Source organism: Solanum lycopersicum, chromosome 9 (genome assembly GCF_036512215.1).
Source record: "Solanum lycopersicum chromosome 9, SLM_r2.1".
NCBI lineage: Eukaryota > Viridiplantae > Streptophyta > Magnoliopsida > Solanales > Solanaceae > Solanum > Solanum lycopersicum.
This window is the reverse complement of record NC_090808.1, coordinates 4,215,443-4,237,793: the sequence shown is the minus strand read 5'-3', so window position 1 is coordinate 4,237,793 and position 22,351 is coordinate 4,215,443. Positions and strand designations below refer to the sequence as shown.

Sequence of the window (22,351 nt, the reverse complement as noted above, 5' to 3'; positions counted from 1 at the left end):
AGGGATGAGGAACAGGGAAGAATTGCCCTCAACTGAACTTGAAGGCTACGTGTCAATGTGCTGTATTAATGCAGTAATTGTAAAATTGTACATTAACTAAATAAATATTACTCCCTCGGTTTCAAAAAAGACGTTTGACTTGAAACAGAATTTAAGAAAAGAAAGAATTTAATTTATGGTTCTAAATTAAATATATTAAAATTATGTCAAATATATCACAATGTCCTTTAATTTTGTGATCTTAAATATGTCAGGTGAAAAGTTAAAATATTACCAAAAAAAAAGTGATCATTCTTTTTGAAATAAACTAAAATAGAGACATTCTTTTTTAAACGAAGAATATTAAAAATAGTACTTTATCATTTAAATTGAAAAATATTCATGTAAAATAAAAATAAATTAATTTTATTACTTTAGTGTAGTGAAATATAAGAAAATGGCCAAAAGCCCTTAATTTATAGCCGGATTTCTAACTAAACATTAATATTTTACGGGGAGTAATATTACCCTAAACGTTTTTTTACAGATTATCTCACCTTTATTAGCTGACATGTCAACATAAACTAGATATAATGAAATGTTTTAATTACACACACTGCCAGGTATTGAATGGACCCATAACTCTAAAATTTCTCTCATTTTCATCTTTATTTCTCTATATATACATTAACATTTTTTCGATCACTCCATATTCAGCCTCATTCTCTTTCATAATATTTGATTTCGTTCTAATTGAATTTGAAGAACTATTACAATCTCGATTATCGTGATTGACATCCATATTAATATTTCAATAGGAGAATCATTATTACGATTCAGACTAAAGCAATTAATTTAAAAATTAAGACATTTAAGTCACGAAAGCAAATTAAATAAACTAAATATGAAGTTTTCATAAACTTCAATAAGGATTCCAATGAACTAACTAAATATATGTGGAAGTAAATGATGAAAATCAATGTACTAAAATTATTTAACGATAACTAAGTCTAAATAAGAAGGTCATAATCCCAACTAACATAAAACATCTACAAACTAGTCTAAGTCCAAAATGTGGACATAGACCCGAAGAGAATCCAAAGCAGTCCAAAAGATGCTAGCTCACCCTTGAATTCGAACGCAACGATCATAAATCTTCTAAATGAGGTCTGTCAATAGCAGTCGAAAGATGTCGTGTACACAACAAAATAAGAGCAAATGCAGTATCAGTACACAACCACCCTGTATTGGTAGGATCAGCGGCTATCCCACTAAGTGCAACATAAGCAAGTTAATTACAATAATATAGTCATGCATTATAACGAACAATTACAACATTGAACATCGCATGCTTTCAATAATACACATTAATAACAAGTAGTTGGTCCTCTCATGAAACTCAAACCCAAACTGTTAGTACAACGAATCGTGGTATTCGATCCTATAGTTATGTGAGAACGTGGCAATCCGATCCAATTAGTTATGTTGAAGCATGGCAATCTGATTCATCAACACCACAATCACAAACACAAGTATACTTTCAAGCCATACAATTAAGAGTGATTCGTGACATATAATCATTCGTCTATCTCATTTACAACAAGTCTGAAGCAACAATCAACATTCACATACATACATGCATCACAATGAAGCAATAACAAGAATATATCACATAATCATAGAATCACAATCATCACCAACCTCGAAACAAGCTTGAAACCTTAAGAAAGTTGTTTCCTTTCCGGATTCGCTCCGCTTGTTCTTGGTCTACAAACAATTGATATAATATGAGAATCAATAAACAATCACTACTCACCCGGATTACTAACAATTCTATTAAGCTTAGATCAAACCCATGATCTCAATCATCCAATCTAGGGTTGTTTCCACCACAGAATCTATAACAAAATCATTCCCTATCAATATTAACTCATTCTATTACGTTCTACGGATCAAAAAATGGATTCGGGAAGTGAAAGCTTACCTTTAGCCTCAAGAATAGTGAAAAACGAATAGTAGTTGTTTAGGGTCCGTTCCTTAGCTCAAAAACTTGAAAAGTATCAAATAAGGTCGTTTAGAGGTATATTAATGACATTAAGTCGCGTCTCATCCGCCACAGCGGCAAAAACGCCCTCCAAGGCGGGATTCCGGAGATAGAGAGTTATCTCAAGAATTCCAAAATACCCATTTCACAACACACATCTAAATCACGATTAGAAAATACGTACCTTCCACACTAAGATCAATTTTCGGAGTTCTACACGTCCGAATCAGTTCCGTAAAGTCATACAAATTCTTTAACGAGTTATCTAACTCTTCATGCAATCAAAATCATAAATCCTTCACCTTATTGTTATCAAATTTTTCCACACCTCAAAGACTCCGATTTCGTTCAAATCTGAATTAGGTTGAAAAAAATTCAAATACTACGAAAAAAATTCCGACCCAAAATTTCCCTTCGTTTACTTTTCTATAACGACGAATTACTATGGTTACAAGAATAATTTTTGAACCCTAACTATGGAAGCTTATTCAAGTCCGCATTTGCCATTATTTCTTCTGATAAAGCAAAAAACCATAAATTTGAAGAACAATTTTTTAACCCTAACTATGAAATCAAAGAAATTATAAGCCCTAAAAGCTTCAAGCTTTTTCGAAATTGAAACTACAATTGAATGTTTTGACAAGTAAATTCAAGTTTTAAGCTGATTTGGGAGAGAATGAAGGAATATACAATTGAAAATTGAGAAAAAAGGATAAAAAAGAGAGTTTGATTTTGGGAGAGATTGAGATTATACCATTAGGGATTAATTATAGCTGATTTGGACTCACATCAGTACTTATCTTCAGCTTTGATGTTTTATTTTCTCTTCTTACACGCCTAAGGGAATTCGACATGTCAACAAATTAATAAGAGTGAGATAATATGTAAAAAAAAATGTTTGGGGGTGGGGGGAGCGGGTAAATACGATTGAAATTAAAAATTAAAAATTAAAGAGACAAAAGATTGAAATAAAGAGATAATTAAATAATATAGAAAATTGATCTCTATATTTTATCTTATTTATAAAAAAAAAATTGGATGCAAATTGAACATAGTATACAATATGTAAAAAGACATATTAATAAATTTTAAGTTTGATACTTCGTCGTGATAATTTAACAATCAAATTAAACTACTATATAAGTACAATTTGTATTTCTCGTAGCAATAATTTTTGTTTGTATAAATTACATCAATTTTAAAATTTTGGATGTTAATATATTATATTTCAAAGTTTTTAAATTTTTTAAAACTCGCGAATGCATTACATCTTTGCTTGATATATAGCAAAGAATATACAAGTTCTATGTCATATATATGAGTTCTGTATTAGATAAATAACTAAAACCATCTTTAGGTTCGAAATAATTGAGGTTATGTATCAACAATAACATTTGTATCATGTACATTATTCACAAATAAAATTTTAACGTATCATATATAAATGGATTGATACATCCGGACGTTAAGAGGGAAGCAAAACTTGATTTTTTGTAATTAATTTAAATGATAGAAATTTTTAGAAATTATATTATCTTAAATTGTGTAATTACGTAATTTTATCTCAGGATAACTTAATATCTTAGTGGAGTTTATATGCTTCAAATATGTTAGTATTAACATTATTATATGAATAATCTTAACTAAGTCACATATAAATAATAAACAGAAAAGAAGAATATTGAAGAAAAAAAAGTTAAGCAATATTCATCTAAATGTTCGGTTACTTACTAATAGTATTGCCTATTAGTAGAGGTAAAAAAAATGTCGATGTCTTATTATATATGTATATATATATATATATATATATATATATATAAAAATTCTTTAAAATATTATTGTTTAGTTGGTCATGATGCAATACGGTGGATATGATAAAAGGAGATAATGATTTTATGATTTTTTTGAATTATAATGATGATAATAATATGCAAGTACTGATTGAAATAATATTGAGATAAAGTAAAAATGGTAATTGTTATACATTTTAATTGAAATTGAGTACTCACTAGTAAATCATAAGTCGCATAAGCCATAAGTATTTTCTTATAATTAAAAACTTTTTTTAGAAAAATGATTTTAATGAAAAATGATTTTATCAAAAAAAAATTGCGCTCCATATAAAATTCGTGGAAGGAAAAGAAAAAAAAGGACAAAAGTATGGTAGACTCAAGAAAGAAAAAAATCAAATAGGTCAAATAAAATTTATTTGTATGGTCAAATACTAGGCACGTCCATCAACCGGTAGAGGTACTATATAAACACCTATCAAAAGAGTTTAAGGGTTTCTCTACAAATTTAACCTAATTTTATACATCAAATTACTTTCTTATATCCTTGTTAAGTTCGCCGCAAAAAGTTTTCAAACTATGGAAGGGATAAACAATCCAATGTCTTCTCCTTACTATGGAAAGATTGAACATGTTCATGTGATGCTGGTGGATAACGACAAAGAGTTTACCAAAAAGATGACTGATTTTCTGACGTTTTATGAATATAAAGGTAACATTTCTAAAAGTATATATGATAAAGTTATAACCTTAAATATTTTGATACAATTCAACTTTGTGTGATTTCCCTTTATAATAGATTAAATGGATATAATACTTATTATCATAGTTATTATTTGTACATCAATCTCTTATTACATTTCATTTATAGACTTGTAAATCTTGAATTCATTATTATCATAGTTATTATTTGTACATCAATCTCTTATTAAATTTCATTTATAGACTTGTAAATCTTGAATTCACCATTTCTTGTTGTCATAAATGCTTGTGTATGTTATTTTCCTAGTTAATGAGTGAGTTTTGGGTGATTATAAAAGTCAATTATATTTTCAATTTTTTATTTTTTCTATAAGCATGTAACACCCTTGATTAGCTTCCTCCACAAAAGATATATATATGTAACACCCTTGAACAGGAGTGAGCTTGTCCGTCTCTGAGAATCAGTTTAGATTCATGCCGGACGATCGACTAGAAAATATATCTATCTTTTGAGATAAGGGTGGGAAGATATCGAAAAAAGAATAGAAATTTATATATAGTGTTCACTGACATTGAAAAAGCTTATGACAAAGCCCTGAAGAATTGAGGGAAGTCCTGTGGAGATCTCGGGAGGATAGAGGTATATCAATAACTTACATAAGAAAGATACATGACAGATACATGACATGCATGATGGAGCTAAAACTTGGGTGAGCACAGTGGATGGGAGTCGGACTACTTCCTACTTGGGATAACTCTTTTTTTTTTTGGTCATAGTGATGGATCTTAACACGATATATTTAAGAAGATGTGCCCCAGTGTATATCATTTGTAGATGATAAAATACTAATTGATGAGACTTGTAGTGGAGTCAAATTTTGGATGAAAGTGTGGAGGCAAATTTTGAAGTTCAAGAGTTTCAGGTTAAGGAGGAACAAAAAATAGAGTAATGAAGTGCAAATTTTGTGATGCCTATATATGAGGCCGGTATGGAAGTGAGCTTCGACGCATAATCTTTCTTCAAGAAAGATAATTTCAATTACTTCAATTTTATAATCCACATCATCTTAATGCGGGGTGGATGAAGTGATGGATTGTCTTTAGAGTTTTGCATTATAAAAGGTACAACCAAAACATGAAAATAAGTTTTGCAACGTGGTGGTTAGACTGAAGTTGTTGTATGGAAGATAGTATTGGCCAGTTAAGAACTCCCATATTCAGAAGATGCATAATCTAGAGATTAAGATACTAAGACGAATATGTGGTCATACTAGGAGTGATTTGATTAGGAATGAGGTTATCTAAATAAGATGCAAGTGTCCTTTGTGGTGGATAAGATGAGAGAAGTGAAATTGAGATGGTTTGAACATGTGAAGTGGCGATGTATAGAAGCCCCAATGAGAAGGCGCAAGAGGTTGGATGTAATGGTCTTGAGGGAGAGGTTGATGTAGGCTAAAAAATTATTGGGGAGATGTGATTATACAACACATGACGCAACTTCAGTTATTGAGGGCATGACATAAGATAGGAAGATGAGATATGAGTGTCTTTGAAATTAATGTGAGTGTCTTTGAAAATAATTTCTCTACCTTCACAAAGTAGTTATATAACCTACATACACTCAACGCTTTTCAAACTTCACTTATTTTATTCTGGCTTTAGTTTTATGGTTGTTCAATTATTTCTTTTACTTTAATTTTTGAAGAAAATAGACAATATTTAGATTATTTTTTTTAAAAAAAAAACAAGTAAATGCTATAATTATCTTATCCGGAAGCTTAAAATGTTTATTTTATTGAACTATTTTACCGTGCAAAAAATATATATACCCGTCATTTTAGGCCTCATTTGTTTGCACTTAATGGAGGTCTGAATCTTAATCATTCAGATTCAGCCTATTAAGTACGTTTGGTTTTTAGGTCTGAATTTGAATAATTTAGATTTAGCCCATTAAGTTTGTTTGTTTTATTTTTAAAAAGTCTCTAAATGGGTCTGAAGAGGTCTGAATGAATGAAATTTGTAGGAGACTCTTAACAACATTCAAACTCATTTAATAATTTATCAAATAATAAACTATCGTTTCTCTGCTTTAAGTGTGCCTTTTTATCTTATAACTAAAAACTTTCTTTCTCTCTTTTCTTAATCAAACATCACTTCCCCCCTCTTGAACTAGTAAGTTTTCATAAATCTTTCAAGTTTTTTTTATATTAATAATTTTTTTGTATTGATTGTATCAAGAACACTGTTGGTGTGTTGGCGTTTATCAAGGTTTTTGAATGAAAAAAAATTATACTTCCAAATCATGATTATTAAAACTTTTAAAACTTTTTAAAATCAAAAGCGATATATTTTGTTGAAATGAAATTTTTATGATATTTTATTAATTAAATGTTAATTTCACATGCACATTCAGATATTGAAAATAAACAATATTAATTATTTACTGTACAGATTTAGAGAACACATCTTAATATTCAAATGTATATTCAAATCAAAATATTTAAATCTTAATGCAAATCTTAATATTCAGATGTGTATTTAAAATCAGACCTCGTAATCTTAATGAAAACAAATGAGCCCTTAATATAGCTTAGGGCTATTTTATGATACTTTTATTTTTTATTTCTCAATCACTTTGTTAGTATTCATTAATTGTTCTGTATACATTGTGTGTTAAATCATTGACTTCAATTTCTTTGCTAATTGATTTGAATAGATTCTTTAATAATATATTTCTGTATGATATTTTTAATTTTATAATCCAAGTAATCATCTAAAATATTATTGTATAAAGTTTTGTTAGATTGCACACAATGATTATAATATAAGTTGATTAATCTATATACACAATTGCATACACTTAATTGTTGCAATATAACCTAAGAATCATAGTTGAGTTTGTTTATAAAGAACAAACTTTCATGATAATTTCGTGATATTATTTCTTCACTAACTTTTACAAAGCATTAATACAGTTGTGACGGTTGATACGGCTTTAGCAGCAATGTCAATGCTCAAGAAAAAACAAAAGATTGACGTAATGATACTCAATGTTCATCCATCGAACATTTATTCTTTTGACCTCTTAGCTCAAGCCGTGGTGTTGGATGTAATTACACTTGGTAAGTATTTTTTCTAGTCTTTCACTTATTATATTCTACCATGGAAAAGTCCGTTATTTTGATTAATACATTGAAAAAAAATTAGCTATAAATTTCAATTTTAATTTATATTTAAATTATTTTTAAATAAATAATATTTTTTGTAATCTATCGTTAAATATGATTAGTAAGGATTTTTTTGTTTAGCGACATAAATTATCAGTTGCTAATTTCTGTTTTTACTATATGATAAAGAATTGTTATGTAATGTTATCGTTATATTGAATAAAATTTTAGTGTAAGCATGAAATTAACTATTGTTTAGCGACATAAATTATCAGTTGCTAATTTCTGCTTTTACTATATTATAGAGAATGGTTATGTAATTTTATCGTTATATTGAATAAAATTTTAGTGTAAGCATGACATTAACTATTCGTATAATTTATAATATAATTCAATTTTAATTAATAAATTTTTCAATCAATTATGCAGTTGTTTATGATGAACTCAACGAGCTGGTAGCAAAAAAGGCTTTGGATAAAGGAGCTTATCTTTCCCTTAAAAAGCCATTTGATGAAGAAATTTTGCAATACTTATGGCAAATTGTTTTGAAGAGGAACATGCAACGAGAGAAAGCAAGAGAAGGATCAGAAAAAAATAGAGATCAAATAACTATTGATGATATTTATAATAATGATAATATCAATGAAGGAGAGAGTCAAAGCAATGCTATTAATACGGTTGTTAGGCGAAAGTATCGAACTAAATGGACTGATCAACTTCATGACAAATTTATGAAAGTTGTACGACAGCTTGGAGATGGAAGTAAGTTTACTTCACCATTCATTAAATTTATGGATTATTTATTTATATTGAATAATATTAACAATGAAAATTCTTACTTATAGCGAACTTTAATTTATATGATACGAAAGCACAATGATTGTTGTATTTACACGTAGTTGAAATGAAAATATTATAGTTATTAAATTAAACTTATATTCTTATGGAACATGTAGATTGTTACCCCAAGAAGATTTTTGAGCTTATGCAAGTGCCTGGTCTTACAAGAATTCAAATCGCTAGCCATCTACAGGTACATCTTTTTTTTAAAAATAAATTGTAATCATGTATTATTTGTGTATGTATGCCACGAGGAAAGTTATTTTGCAAAATATAAACACAAAAATAAAATTGTGAAGTTATTTTTATCAAATTTGGTTGCTATAGAAAATGTTTTGTTTGGATAAAAATTTTTAGCACAAACTTCAGTGAGAAGTTATTTGTTTTGCAACTATTCTTAATTTTTATTTATATCAAAAGTAGATTTTGTAATTTTATTTCACTTTTATCCGTAAATATTTAAATATTATTTTCAACTTTCCGTATTCAAAAGTCTTTTCAAAACATTCACTCATTAAAGGTGATTAGAAATACAGTATTTTCGGATAAAACTTAATTAATTGTAACTAAATTCTATTATTTGTAGTACAATGGTACAATATAACTATCAATCTTTAATTCATATTGTTTTTTAGTCTTTTACCTATTATCAAACACCAAAAAATATTTACTGTTTTAATTGATTTTGGTTGTTCCAAACACACCTAAACAACAATAGGTTCAGAGGATAAATGCATTCATGGTCTAACTCTCTCTTTTATTGTTTTCTTATGACAATCTTTCAGAAATGTCGTCGCAATAATTGGAGATTCAAAAAAGAGCAAAGATATGTTTGTGCCCCGTCAGGACATGAAAGTAAATTTGGGGCAATGCCTCGACTTCAAACAAATGTACTGAATCCGCAACGTAACTCAGATGAAATCCAAAAAGGCCTAGGGCATTCATATTCAACTCCTAATGCCAACAACGTTTTTGCTAGAGGAGATAATTCAATTCAACAACAATTCTATCGCCCACAACTTCAGGTTCAACCCTACTCTTTCGATATTGACAATCCATTCAATGACTCATTTTTGTTGGCCCAAAATAATGTTGGAATGTCGAGTTCACAAGAACTAGAAGGCTCAATTACTGGGAACACTAATTATAAACCTGCCTGGGCGTTTAACAACGGAGATCATGATCATGCTCAATATGCCTATAACAACTTGAATCTCAATGCGGTCTATGGGACAACATATTCAAATAACAAAACAGTGTCTGGAGCAAACACTGGAAATGTGCAAGTTAATGAATATAATGCCAATGCAGAAAATGTGGCAATATGTTCAGATAACGCAATGATGTCTGATACTTATGTTGGAAATGTGGCTATTAATGGAGTAGGAGAAACAAACACAAATTTTCAACAATATATTGATGAGTCAGATATATTTGCGACATTATGTGAGAGTGACATTGAAGAGGCTGATGCAAGTGAGAAGGAAGATTGCGAGGCATATTACCTGAATACGGAATACCTCCTTTAATATCACGAACCTCCAAGTGCTAAGTTTCATGAAGAAAATGGTAAGTTTGATCAAGTTTACTCTGATGGTAAAGTTAATGCTTCTGTCTAATTTGATATTACGTATATTTCGTGTTTGATTACTTATATTAGCTAAGAACTTTAAATCATTATTTGTATTACATACTAGTTTAAATTTTACTTTAAATTTTAATCTCCTTTAAATTTAGTGGTCACATCTACAATCTTCTTTAAATTTTACTTTAAATCTTAATATGCAGATGGTAGGGATATCAAGCGTTCAACTAGAAATTGCAACTCTCATAACCTAAGGGCTCCTCAGTACTGACAGTTGTATTTTCAAGTAGAAATTACATCTTACAAAGTTTTTTGGAGACTGTGTTGTTTGGTATGACTTGGATTGTTGGTTTGTGTTTATTTTTCCATTTGGAACTAATGTTCATCATTAGTTTAAAGGATTTTGTTAGTTTCTTGACTTTGGGATTATTGTTTTGTTTAATACGAAACCCATTTATTTTATCGTTTTATAACCTTTTGGTTTAACGGTGATATATTCTATATGGGATCGATTATTTGTGGGATTAATTATATTGCATCTCAATTTAGTATAATATTTTGTGTGTTAGTAATATTTATAAGATATAATTTTTATAATTGTGCTCATATTGACTTTCAGGTAAGCTCTCTTAAGATTTTTTTCGTAAACCTCCACGACAGTCTCCACAAGATGACTTTTAAATTTGTGAAGGTTTTTTAATATCAGTTTGTGACAGTTTAGATCCTTCGCAGTATGATATTGATATTTTTAAATTTTAATTTGCGTGAATTTAAAATTGTCATTATATGAGATTAATATTTAAATATATAATTTTATTTCTCGATTCTCACAAAATTATTATTATTACTTTAATAATTAATGTGGAATTTGATTTACATATGAAGCCTTCAAAATAATGAATAACTTTACTAAATAACACATTTAAAGCAGATCAAATTTTATTTAACAAATTTGTACTAATAAACTTCACCAGTTCAAATATAAATAATACAAACTTTTGTATGATAACTTCGACATTACAATTTTACATCCTTTAAATTCCACATCAAAATAAATACAAAAAAAATTGTATAGCTTGCATTTGTTTGGTGATTTAAGTTGGTGTCATTCAATTTTTTTTTTCAAAGTGAAATAAGCTCAATCTTCGCATCAAGCTGATATAATAAAAATATTATACATAATTAGATAAACATATGTTCATACATTGTGACAAAAAAAAATCAATTCATTTCAAAAACAAATTCATATAGATCTTTGATGTGAAAACAAATTACAAGATTATGTATTTGGCGTTCTCTCATCTACCCTAATAATGTGAATAATAACGACTTCATGATTATTCCTATGTAAGCACGAGTTAGGTTTTTATTTTTCAAAATCATATAACATAACACTCAATCGTTAAAAAAGATTAGTGATAGACTTTTGTTACATGTTTACTAATGGAATTCAATTGTTCGTTGCTAAATTCTATTATTTTATAGTTCAGTGAAATAATATTACTATCAATCTTTAATTCATATAATTTCAAAAGATTTTTATCATGCACAAATTACGAAATGTGAAAAATATTTTTCTTTATAAATGACTCCGGTCATTTCAAATACACCTAAATAACAATGAGTCGAATGATAAATATATCCATGACCTACTATTTTTTTTTTATTGTTTTCATATAACCTTTCAGAAATGTCGTTGTAACAATTGGAGATCTCCAGGAGAGAGAAAATATATTCGTCACCGATCAATCAAGCCATCCAGAAATGTTTCTCAAGAAACAAGAGGTAGCTTTCAAAAATTTAGGGTAATGCCTTATCTTCAAGCAAATGTACCAAATTAACAATGGAAACCAAATCAAATCCCAAGAGACCCAGAGTTTTCATTTCCTACTAATAATACCAATAATATTTTTGCTCGAGGAGAGAGTTCAATTCAAAAACAACTCTACCGTCCACAATTTCAGGTTCAACCTATTATCTCAGCATATCATTTAATAATTTATTTTTGTCTCCCCAAACAACATTGACCATTATTTGAAATGTTGGATTTACGGGGACTACAAGACTCAATTAATGGGAATACTAATTTTAGGCTTGATATGACACTTAACAATGAAAAAATCACACTAAAAGGAATTTTACAACTTTGATCTCAATGTGGCCCAGGAAGCAACACATTCATGAAGAAGAATAGTGTCTAATACATACATTGAAAATGCAATAATTAGTAACTACAACTTGAATGTCAATTTCAACAATATGACAACTTATTCTAGTGGAATGATGTTTGATACTTATGTTGGAAATATTACTATTAATGGTCTAAATGCAAATTCCCAACAACATGTTGTTAAACCAATCATGTTTGGTCCAAGAAATATTGATATGACATCATATATAGAATTATGTTGAAGGGAGTAATTCAAATAAGAAGGAAAATCATGATGCATATTTAAATTTCAAGGATTATCTCCTTCAGAATCTTGAACGTTCAAGTTTTAATCTACCTAATGAGTAAGATAACACGTTTGATCAAGTTTACTTTGATGATCAGGTTAGTGCTTCTATCTAATTTGGTGTTACGTATATTTTGTGTTTGATTATTGATTCTACCTAAAATTAGTATAAATTTGTGATGCATATTTAAATTTCAATAACATGGATTTTCTCTTACAGAATCTTGTACCTCCAAGTGCTAACCTATCTAATGAGCAAGAAAATGAGTTTGATCAAGTTACTGCGATGATTAGGTTAGTACTTCTATTTAATTTGGTATTTACATATATTGTGTGTTTGATTATTGATTTTAGCTAAAATTAGTATGAGTTTCACATTATTTTTTGTTTTATATAGTCATATTAGACGCAAAATTAAATTTCATTTTTTCTATGTTTGATTGGGAGTATAATCTTAACTTATTCATTTCAAATCAAACGGGCCCTTTGAAATTGGGTAGTTTTTTAAATGATTTTTTTAGTATTAAAAGAAAGATTTGATGTATATACTTGAAGTAGCCATTTTACTCCTTCGGTAAAAAAAAAGTTTTCCACACTGATATTTTTTTAAAACTTAATAATTACTTAATTTTCAAGAAACTATTTTTCGTCACACCCATAATCTCCTTTAAAGTTTACCTTAGAAAATTATTATGATGAATCATCAATATGATGATCAAATGCTATGGTGACTACCAGTGACAACTCCATTAGGCTCTTTGTAGTGAAAAAGTTGTTTTGTCAAATGAAAATGCATTATTTTGTTTGATTTGACTTAGGGTTGTTTTTTTTTTTTAATTATTATTATTATTTGGAATTAATGGTCGTTTTAGATTATAGGCTTTTGTTAAGTTCTTGATTTGAAATTATTGTTCTATTTACTATCGAACTCAATAATTCTGTCATTATATAACTTTTTGTTTGACCTGTGATATATCATACATAAAATTGATTATTTTGAGATTGATTATATTGCATCTTAATTTAGCATAATATTTATAATTACTTTAATCTTTATGTGATACACTTTGTATTATTGTGCTCATATTGACTGTCAGGTAAGATCTCTTAGGATTTTCTTCATATTTTTGTTGTTCATTTTATCTTGGTCATGACAATGAACTTGGTCAAGTTTATTCGAATGATCCAGTTTATGCTTCTATATAATTTTGTAATCGCAAGGCTAACTACTCTTTAATTATTTGATATGATAGTTGTCGTTTTTTAAAAAGCATTTTTTTTGAAACTTATCTCTTTTGAGTTCTCTAAACCATCATTACTGTCCATAGCTTCCGCAGTAAATAAACCAATTGTGATTAAATAATTTATTTCTCTTCTCTCACATTGTCTTCTTCCTCTGAACCATTTATTCTTCATCTCTGACAATTCAAGTATCAACTATTAGAAAAATTAGGAAGTATAGCTGAAGAAAATGATGATTTTTAGCATGAAGAATATTTTTTCTTTAAGAGATATTGCTCGTATACATGTTGGGGAAAATACAAGTCATTTACTTGAGAATACGACAAAGTCTTTGCATATACATGTATATTTTTTTAGGCTACTTATGGTGATGAGTCGTTATATTTATAAAACTTAAGAGATGAATTTTTACACAATTATGTTCTTTCATGAACAAATGACTTTTTATAATAATTATATTTTTTCATGAACTATGTTCAATTTAAAATCTCTATATATTACAAAATATCCAACATCAACATGGTATTAGGGCAATTGAGCTTCCGATTGTTGCTCAAACAATCAATCTCCCAATGAAGAACATATTCCTTCTACACTTTTTTTTCGAGTCTCCTTAATGAAAATATTGAATTCGACATTGTATATCGAGGCAACGGATCCTAAACAACTCGAAATGAAACATATATTGTTGGAAATAATGGTAAAATGTGTTCTTTTACTGATGAATGAATTGACTATATGGTGGATTCTCAGAAGGTGATTAAAGGGAAAGAAACATATTCAGGCGCAATAGTGATAAAATTTTAATATATTCAATTTCAGTTAGAATTCTTATAGGCTACTTTACTAGGATATTCCTTTAAAAGAGACATCTCGAATGTTATGTAAATTCATGAAGTATTCAAAAAAATATTACAGAGCAAATAAATCTCACCCTAGTTCAAGAAATATGTCATTATGACCCTCGAATCAGAGAGAAATTATAAAAGAGAAGAATCAAAGGAGGTCCAGAATTGTAACCATATTGTTTTATCACTGACCAATTTAATGGTTTAGAAAATTGATTTATCCCAAAATTACTGAAGTATCGATACACTCATATATATGATAATATACAAAATGTAATTTCGTTTATCAGTTGATATTTATCAAATGACAAGAATCTTCTAAAAAATTATGGTGATATGGATTTATTGATGACATGTTATTCCCAATAGGTGAGACATCATGAACCATAATAAAATTTGATTGATAAGTAATTTGAAAATGACTAGCACTTTGCTTTTGAGATGTCGCTCGAGTAATTGCGCATGAACTTGATATTTCTCATAGTTGTAGATGAAATTTTGAGATTATTTTTGGTGCATTATATTCGTCTCATCAAGATTTATCATTGAAATATGATTTGAATTTTTCTGAGGTCGAGAAGGTATTGTAATTCGTAAGTTTATCATTTGATCCAAATTAGATAAGTATTAAAAACCTTCACTAAATTATATAATTATTTATAAACTGTATTAGAATGTATATATCACATTAGTCAATATTATATTATATAAAAGCTATGTATAAGAAAATGTCCATCGATTTAGTTTACTTATATCTTTGAAAAATCAAATAAAATCATTAAACTAAAATATCAATATAGTCTATCGATTTGGTTTAATTTTCGATTATCTATTATCGAAGAAAAAAAAGAAAAAAAAAAGGGATACATACGTATTTATTGAGAAAGTGTTGAGGGCAAAACCGGCAATTGAAAACTTCTCGCATTACAGTACAATATATAGTTATCTTCACCCGAGCAACTTTTCCTTCTGACTTCCATTTTTTTCCCTCTTATCTGCGGCTAGGGTTTTAGCTCAGTCTTCTCCTCACAAGGTTAGCTTCTCTATTGCTCCACCTACCCCCTAATCTGCCCAATGGGTGTTCAATTTTATGATTTTCTTGGTTTTTCTCTCTTTGCTTGTACATGTATCTGATGAATTCTGTGTGTTAAGTGTATGCTTTTTGTTTGGATAATAGTATTGAATGTTCTTTTTGTGTTTAAATTGTTGATGGTGTTTGGATGAATTGATGTTATTGATTCAATTGGATATGGTTTATGTTTCCTGGATCTTAATTTGTTGAAAAATGAAAAGAAGTTGCTTGCTTTATGGTGGAACTTTGACTGTGTACTATACTATAGTAGGACTGTGGTATGGTAGAATGGGGATTTTTCTTACTGTTAGATGACACAGAAGGGTGAAATTTTGATTTTTGAAGGATAAAGCTTATATTTTTAATGTGGATTTTGGAAATGATTTTGTAATATTCTTGAATAAATGTTTTGCATACTTTGTAACTGCATAAAGGGGATAAATGACCAATTATCTAATGACATTTCTTTACTTGTTGATTTTGTAAGCTCCCCTTAAGCACTTAAGTGTTTGTCTTTCTATAGTTTGCTGGGAGACTTACTATTTTGTTATCTTCTTTTTGCATATCAATGACCAAGTTTATTAGTTTAGAAAACTGGTTACCTGAAAATATGGATGTGTTGTTTCCTGGTCTTGTCTTTGTCAAGTTGGTACTTGCTGTTAGATATAACATTCATGTATGCTTGTGTGTTAAGCTTCTTTTATATAAGCATTTATTTTTTGGCTTGTGAGTTTTCTGTATGTGTTTTAAGTGTAGTTTTATAGTCATGGAGGTTGTTACAGATGTATCGTGCCTGTAAAACTGTGCGACAAATATGCCAGTTTCTTGTTGCTTGTTTATTGAGAAATGTTGACTTTTGCTGTTTTTCTGGGACAGATGAATGTAGAAAAGTTGCAAAAGATGGCCGGTTCGGTTAGAACCGGTGGAAAGGGTACCATGAGAAGGTATTTTTAGTTTTCTGTAGTTTCTGTGACTGTTGCGACATGGAAATAGTTTGTGTTAATGTATTGAGAAACAATGTGGGTTTGTTGCTAACTTGAAAGATTCCAGTTACTTGAGAGCCTGTTTTGCCATGATAACTATTCCTTTTTTTCCTTAAGAGTTGCTCATTATTACAAAATGAGTGTTTGTTTATAAAATTTCCAATTCTAACTTGGAGTGTGATTCCAAGTTTGAGAAAGTGCTCCAAACCTATCTTCCAACTCCATCTTCATAAATTCCAAATAAAGTGGTTGATTCTCTCTTTTGCAAAAAGTATATAATCAAACTCCATCTTCATCTCCAAATTCATAAATTACAAATAAAATGAAAAATATTTGGAATCTAATGGCCAAACACATACTTAAGTAGTAATGACTGACAAGTGTTTGTCCAAGGGTCAAAACTTGAGTGAGGAAGGGATAGGAAGGAGAAATGAGAAGTGTATTGATAAGGGATATCTTATTTTTCTCATTCATGTTTGCTGAATGAGTGCTTCTTCTACAGAAAGAAGAAAGCCGTACACAAAACAACTACAACTGATGACAAAAGACTACAGAGCACCTTGAAAAGAATAGGTGTCAATGCCATTCCTGCCATTGAAGAAGTCAACATTTTCAAAGAGGATGTTGTTATCCAATTCAGTAACCCCAAAGGTATAAACATAATCCATGTTTCACATAGTTTAGTTATCTGTCGCATTATTGCCATTCTAATAACCTTTTGTTTCTGATTCTGTATAGTTCAAGCATCAATTGCTGCAAACACATGGGTAGTCAGTGGTACCCCCCAGACAAAGAGTATGTGCTCTTCTCTTTCCTCATGCCTTGCACCTTATGAATGTAACCTTCACATATGATTTATTAGTTATAACTATGTCACGAAACAAATTTGATTATGAGACTAGCATTCTTTCTGTTGGGTCTCCAACACATGAGTCTTGATTGTTAGCGGATTTGTGCTTCCTTACGGTCCTTTTGATTATGTTTTGGGGATGCGCATAAGAATTTCTAAGCAATGTTTCTTTCCTCTTGCAGAATTGCAGGATATTCTTCCTCAAATTATTCACCAGCTGGGTATGTGCCATTTTTTAGGCTTACATTGAGTCGTTAGAAACCTTGAACAATTAAGTATATGTTTTGACTGATGAAAATTACAATTTTCAGGTCCTGATAATTTGGAGAACTTGAAGAAGTTGGCTGAGCAGTTCCAGAAGCAGGCACCTGGTGCTGCAGATGTGGCTGCAGGTGCTGTTGCAGCACAGGAAGATGATGATGATGTACCAGAACTTGTGGCTGGTGAAACTTTTGAAGCTGCGGCTGAGGAGGGCCATACTTCCTGAAGGTTTTGTTGAACTTACTTTCCAGTGTTCTGATATTAGATTTTGCCTTAGCTTTTGAGTGTTCTATTTCATTCTATTGTGACACATCTCAAAAGAATTCTTAAATGCTTTTAATAGTAATCTACTTTGCCCTTCAAAGCATAATCTTCTATTTCAGCATTGCTGCCTTCTTCTGTCATAATATTTGTTATTCTATACTAGCTAGTCTTTATAGTAAGAATATTTCATAGTATCTGTTATTCTATTCAAGCTAGTCTTTTTAGTAAGAAACGTGATTACATAGATCTCTTTTTTGACACACACTGTGAAGAACTTTCTGCTCTCTGCTGATGTCCTTATGTTTTGTGTATGATGGGGGCTTAGCAGGTTGTGTAATTGAGGTTGAGCAGTCATTTTGGTTGCCATGAGGTAACAATTCTGTATTAATTATAGGGGCCAAGGCTAATGCTATTAGAGCTTAGCAACTACAGGCCAAGCAGTAACAGTTCTGAGATTGCTTTGTAGGGTGCTCTCAACCAGTGGACTAGTTCTTTTGGAATTCCACCCAGTGTTTGGTATTTGCTTTGGTCTTGATTGATTTCTATTTGCTCCAAGAAAAACTCTAAAGACTTTTGATAAATAATGATTGGGTTACCACTTCCCTATCAGTCTCGAGTGGTACACAAACTATTTTTAAGTAGCTCGTTATCTTGTTGAAGTTATCTCCTCTCTTATTACTTTCACACTTTGCTGAGGAAATTCTGGGATTTTAAGTGCAGTTTTTAAACCAAAAGGAAGACTCCAATGTTTATTTTTCAAAGAATTCTGTTGATCACAAGAAAGGTAAGTGTTTTTCCAGCTAATAGAGCAAGGTTTGGAAAGTAATTAAAAAGTACTTTACAATCCATTTGTTCAACGTTTAATACACAACAAACACTTAAAGCAAGGATTTATTCTATCACATAGTTTGGGCTCCTAGAATATGGCGCCCTTGGAGCTTTCTATTTGATTGTATCGAAAGGTGGCTTATTAGTATCATTTAGCAGATGAAAAAAAAGTATTTTGTACTAGTTACAACTCCACAGTAGAAAATAAGTTGTTGCAATGACCTACTTGCATCCAATAGGCTCATGTGGTACTTAGAGATCACATAACATTCAAAATTCTGAATACTGTTAGAACTCATGTAGCCACATTTTTAGTTAGTATCAATTAGCATAACTGAAACTGGTCTATTATTATACAGGGTTACAGTTCTGTACATTATATTTTGTTGCAAAGTCCACTGCTGCCATCTTCTGGCTTTCCAGCTAAAACTAGAAATTCATCCTTGTGATCGATTCTCACATGCTTCCACTGTTTGCTTCACTCTCAACTATCAGTACTACTGTGACTAGCAACGTTGTCATCATAGTGATCGCCAGATGGTCAATCTTGTTCAGGGCATAACGACTCCTTACCCCGATTAATAGATAATTCTTGGAGGGGTGGACTACTGATTTTATGGATAGTCAAAGTAGATTACTCAACCTCTGAGTTACTATATCATTTGTTGCTTCTACTGTTTCCTTCTTACACTTGCAAAATATGCAAAATCAGCCTTCATCATACGGTGGTACTGCTAATTATCAGCTCTCTAGGTATAAGTTTTCATAAGTAGAATGATCCTGCAGACATAGCTAAACAGAAGTTGTAAAGTTGTGCTCTGATACATAAGGATTGGAATAGAGGATTGACAAACTTGTTATCTCTAGACATTCTTCATGGAAAGCGCCGCGCAGTTGCATGTACTATCATGGTCAGGAAAAGCTTCTTGCAATATGCATTTGGCACAGATAAATCTGAAAACGGAAGAACTTTTAACTCTGCATCCAAGTTTTTGATTATCCATCTATTTATGCAGATTTCTTTTCCTATTCAGCTTAAATGCTGCTATGAGTTCTAAGGGGTAGGCAAATAAAGTGCAATTAACAGAGAAGCAGCAGAGAATATAAGCAATGATTTGTTAAGACATCTGATGTGGCATATGAGATTAACTTACTCCCAAAAAGCTAGTTCATCACGGGAAAATGATCAAGTCCATACAAGCTAACTACTCCGTTGTCCAATCAATGTGAAACTTTGACTCGCTCTAGTAAGTAGTAACTCCCTTCGCACCCAGGCCTAATTGGGGCATGGACCGCGGATTGAATGTCCAAATTGAGAGGAACCTTTAATACTATTTTAAGATAATGACACGTGAATTTAACTTAATCTCAAAATCTAATTCATAATTGGAGAATTGTTTGAGTTTATATGAATCAACTACTGGTCCATCACCACTCTACTCTTAACATAATCAAATTTGACAAAAGTGTTAGTTGCACACATGAAGGACCTCTTTAGAATGGTGGAAGTAGTGATGGAGCCACCAATGTCATTTTACACCCCTTTCGCTGGAACATTATATTGGTTCATCAACTACTCAACTTGCTGCAAATGTCAACCTTAACCCTTGAATCATTGATTTTGCAGTCACTCAATGCGTGGCTTTTGAATTCACCAAATTTTTACAAGCTGTGTGGGAGAAAAAGACTCAACCTTGATGGATTCAAAATGGCCATTATTTCACCAATGCTGGAACGAAGTCAAGTATTTAGAGGTTTCAATCCCTTTTTGGTTATATAAATAGGTCAAGTGGGAAACAACAATAAGATATTATTCAGGTGCTTTTGACCAGACTAATAAGGTCGTTGTGGCAAAGTACTACTGTATCAGATGTAATGGATTAGCATCTCAAAACACTTCTATGGAAAGGAGACAAATAATAGATGCACATTCATTATATTATTAAGGGAAAAGGGTCAGATATACCCTCAATTTTATCAGTTAGAGCTGATATATCCCTTATTATGAAAGTGACTCATATATATCCCTACTTGTAAATAAATGGCTCAAATATATCCTTTTCCTCTAACGGAAATGAAAAAAAAATAATTTTAATCTAAATTTTTATTATTTTTTTCTAAAAAAATATAATCCCATATGAGTAAATTTAATCCTCGTCAAACATATTTTTTTGAATTTTTTTTTTGTTTCAATGACTAATTTATAATTATTATTTTGATAATCAAATTTATTTATGTTTCACTAATATTCTTGTAAAACTTATTGTAGATGACCAAATTTTTTCTTCGAATACGAAATTAAATTACAAAACACACAAAAAAATAGTTTAATTTTTTATTCTTTAAGCTAAGGAATGAAAGAAAAAACAAAATAAGAATAAGAAATTCAAATAATTATAATAAAAGAAGTCAAAAAATAATTTATGTATGAAAAAATTAAAATATACCTTGAACTTTGATAGAAGAATCATATATACCCCTAAATATTTTTTTTAAAAAAAATTAGAAGTAATAAATATAAATTTAAAACTAATTTTTTAAAATCCGTTAAATGAAGGGTATATGTGAGCCATTTTGTAACGGCAGGGGTATATGTGAGCCGTTTGTATAACGATAAAGGCATATATAAACCACTTTTATAACGAGAGGTATATCAGCTCCAAATGACAAAATTGAGAGGTATATCAGACCCTTTTCCTTTATATTAATACTAGAAGCACTTAGTATTATGCTGGACAACAAAGTAATGAGGGGTTGTCTGAAGTGATGCAGAGCTAGGATGGTAAGCAAGGTGGTGTAAAAGTGAACCACCTACAGTTATTTTGATGAGCCGCTAATGCTACACTTTTTGGGGGGAGTAATTCGAAAGATCTATATTAATCATTAAATATAGATTCTTAAACTACGTACTTAAAGTATCATTCTTATCATAAAATATTCTTTAAGTATTTTAAAGTGAACAGTTTTCATCATTTTATTTGCATTTTTCGTAAAACTACTCGATATATCCCATAAAAATTAAATCATCCCTTCCTAATTATTATTTTTAGTCTTTAGATAAGCCAAGAATATTATCGTAAACTTTTCCGTAATTGAGTTCAGAATTATGCAAAACTTTTAATTTGACTGTTTTTTCATATAATTTTAATTAAAAAATATTATTAGTTTAAATATGTTTCTTCTCAATTGAATATGCTAAAAGCAACATTTGTTGAAGACTTCCGTTTCTAATAATGTAGAATGAAACTCAAATACGAGACATAATCAATATTTTGGTCACTTCGATGTTAGATTGACCTAAAAATCTATTGATTTAATTGGTTAAAAAAAAGATAAAAATAATTAATCTCCAGCTTCATTCCGTTACGAAAAAGATAAATATTGTAGACTCACACCTTTCAATCATTTATAGTTTCCATAAGCAAATGCAGCTTAAGTTT

At 29.9% G+C, this 22,351-nt stretch overlaps 2 protein-coding genes and 1 long non-coding RNA gene across 6 annotated transcripts; 2 read left to right on the top strand and 1 right to left on the bottom strand.

Moving 5' to 3' along the window:
- Positions 1-868: 868 nt before the first annotated feature.
- On the bottom strand, positions 869-2,901 carry LOC109121116 (uncharacterized). Its single transcript, XR_002028502.3, has 3 exons — positions 2,778-2,901; positions 1,681-1,746; positions 869-1,148 (listed from the first exon to the last, which is right to left on the bottom strand). It is a non-coding gene; the product is annotated as an uncharacterized lncRNA (long non-coding RNA).
- Positions 2,902-4,392: 1,491 nt separating this feature from the next.
- Positions 4,393-10,051, top strand: LOC109121055 (putative two-component response regulator ARR20). Its single transcript, XM_026032884.1, has 5 exons — positions 4,393-4,525; positions 7,491-7,637; positions 8,112-8,444; positions 8,639-8,715; positions 9,308-10,051. The coding sequence occupies exons 1-5, from the start codon at positions 4,393-4,395 to the stop codon at positions 10,049-10,051; spliced, it is 1,434 nt and encodes a 477-aa protein (XP_025888669.1).
- Positions 10,052-15,555: 5,504 nt separating this feature from the next.
- LOC101268021 (nascent polypeptide-associated complex subunit beta) lies at positions 15,556-20,895 on the top strand. Of its 4 annotated transcripts, XM_004246426.5 has the most exons (8): positions 15,556-15,686; positions 16,602-16,669; positions 17,211-17,359; positions 17,447-17,503; positions 17,741-17,779; positions 17,870-18,047; positions 18,412-18,453; positions 18,550-18,817. In XM_004246426.5, exons 2-6 carry the CDS (start codon positions 16,602-16,604, stop codon positions 18,043-18,045), a joined length of 489 nt encoding a protein of 162 aa, XP_004246474.1. In that variant the 5' UTR covers positions 15,556-15,686; the 3' UTR covers positions 18,046-18,047; positions 18,412-18,453; positions 18,550-18,817. The 4 variants fall into 4 exon arrangements, with proteins under 4 accessions (XP_004246474.1, XP_004246475.1, XP_010325890.1 ...); XM_004246427.5 differs by lacking the exons at positions 18,412-18,453; positions 18,550-18,817 and adding an exon at positions 20,539-20,895; XM_010327588.4 differs by lacking the exons at positions 18,412-18,453; positions 18,550-18,817 and adding an exon at positions 19,271-19,892.
- Positions 20,896-22,351: the final 1,456 nt, after the last annotated feature.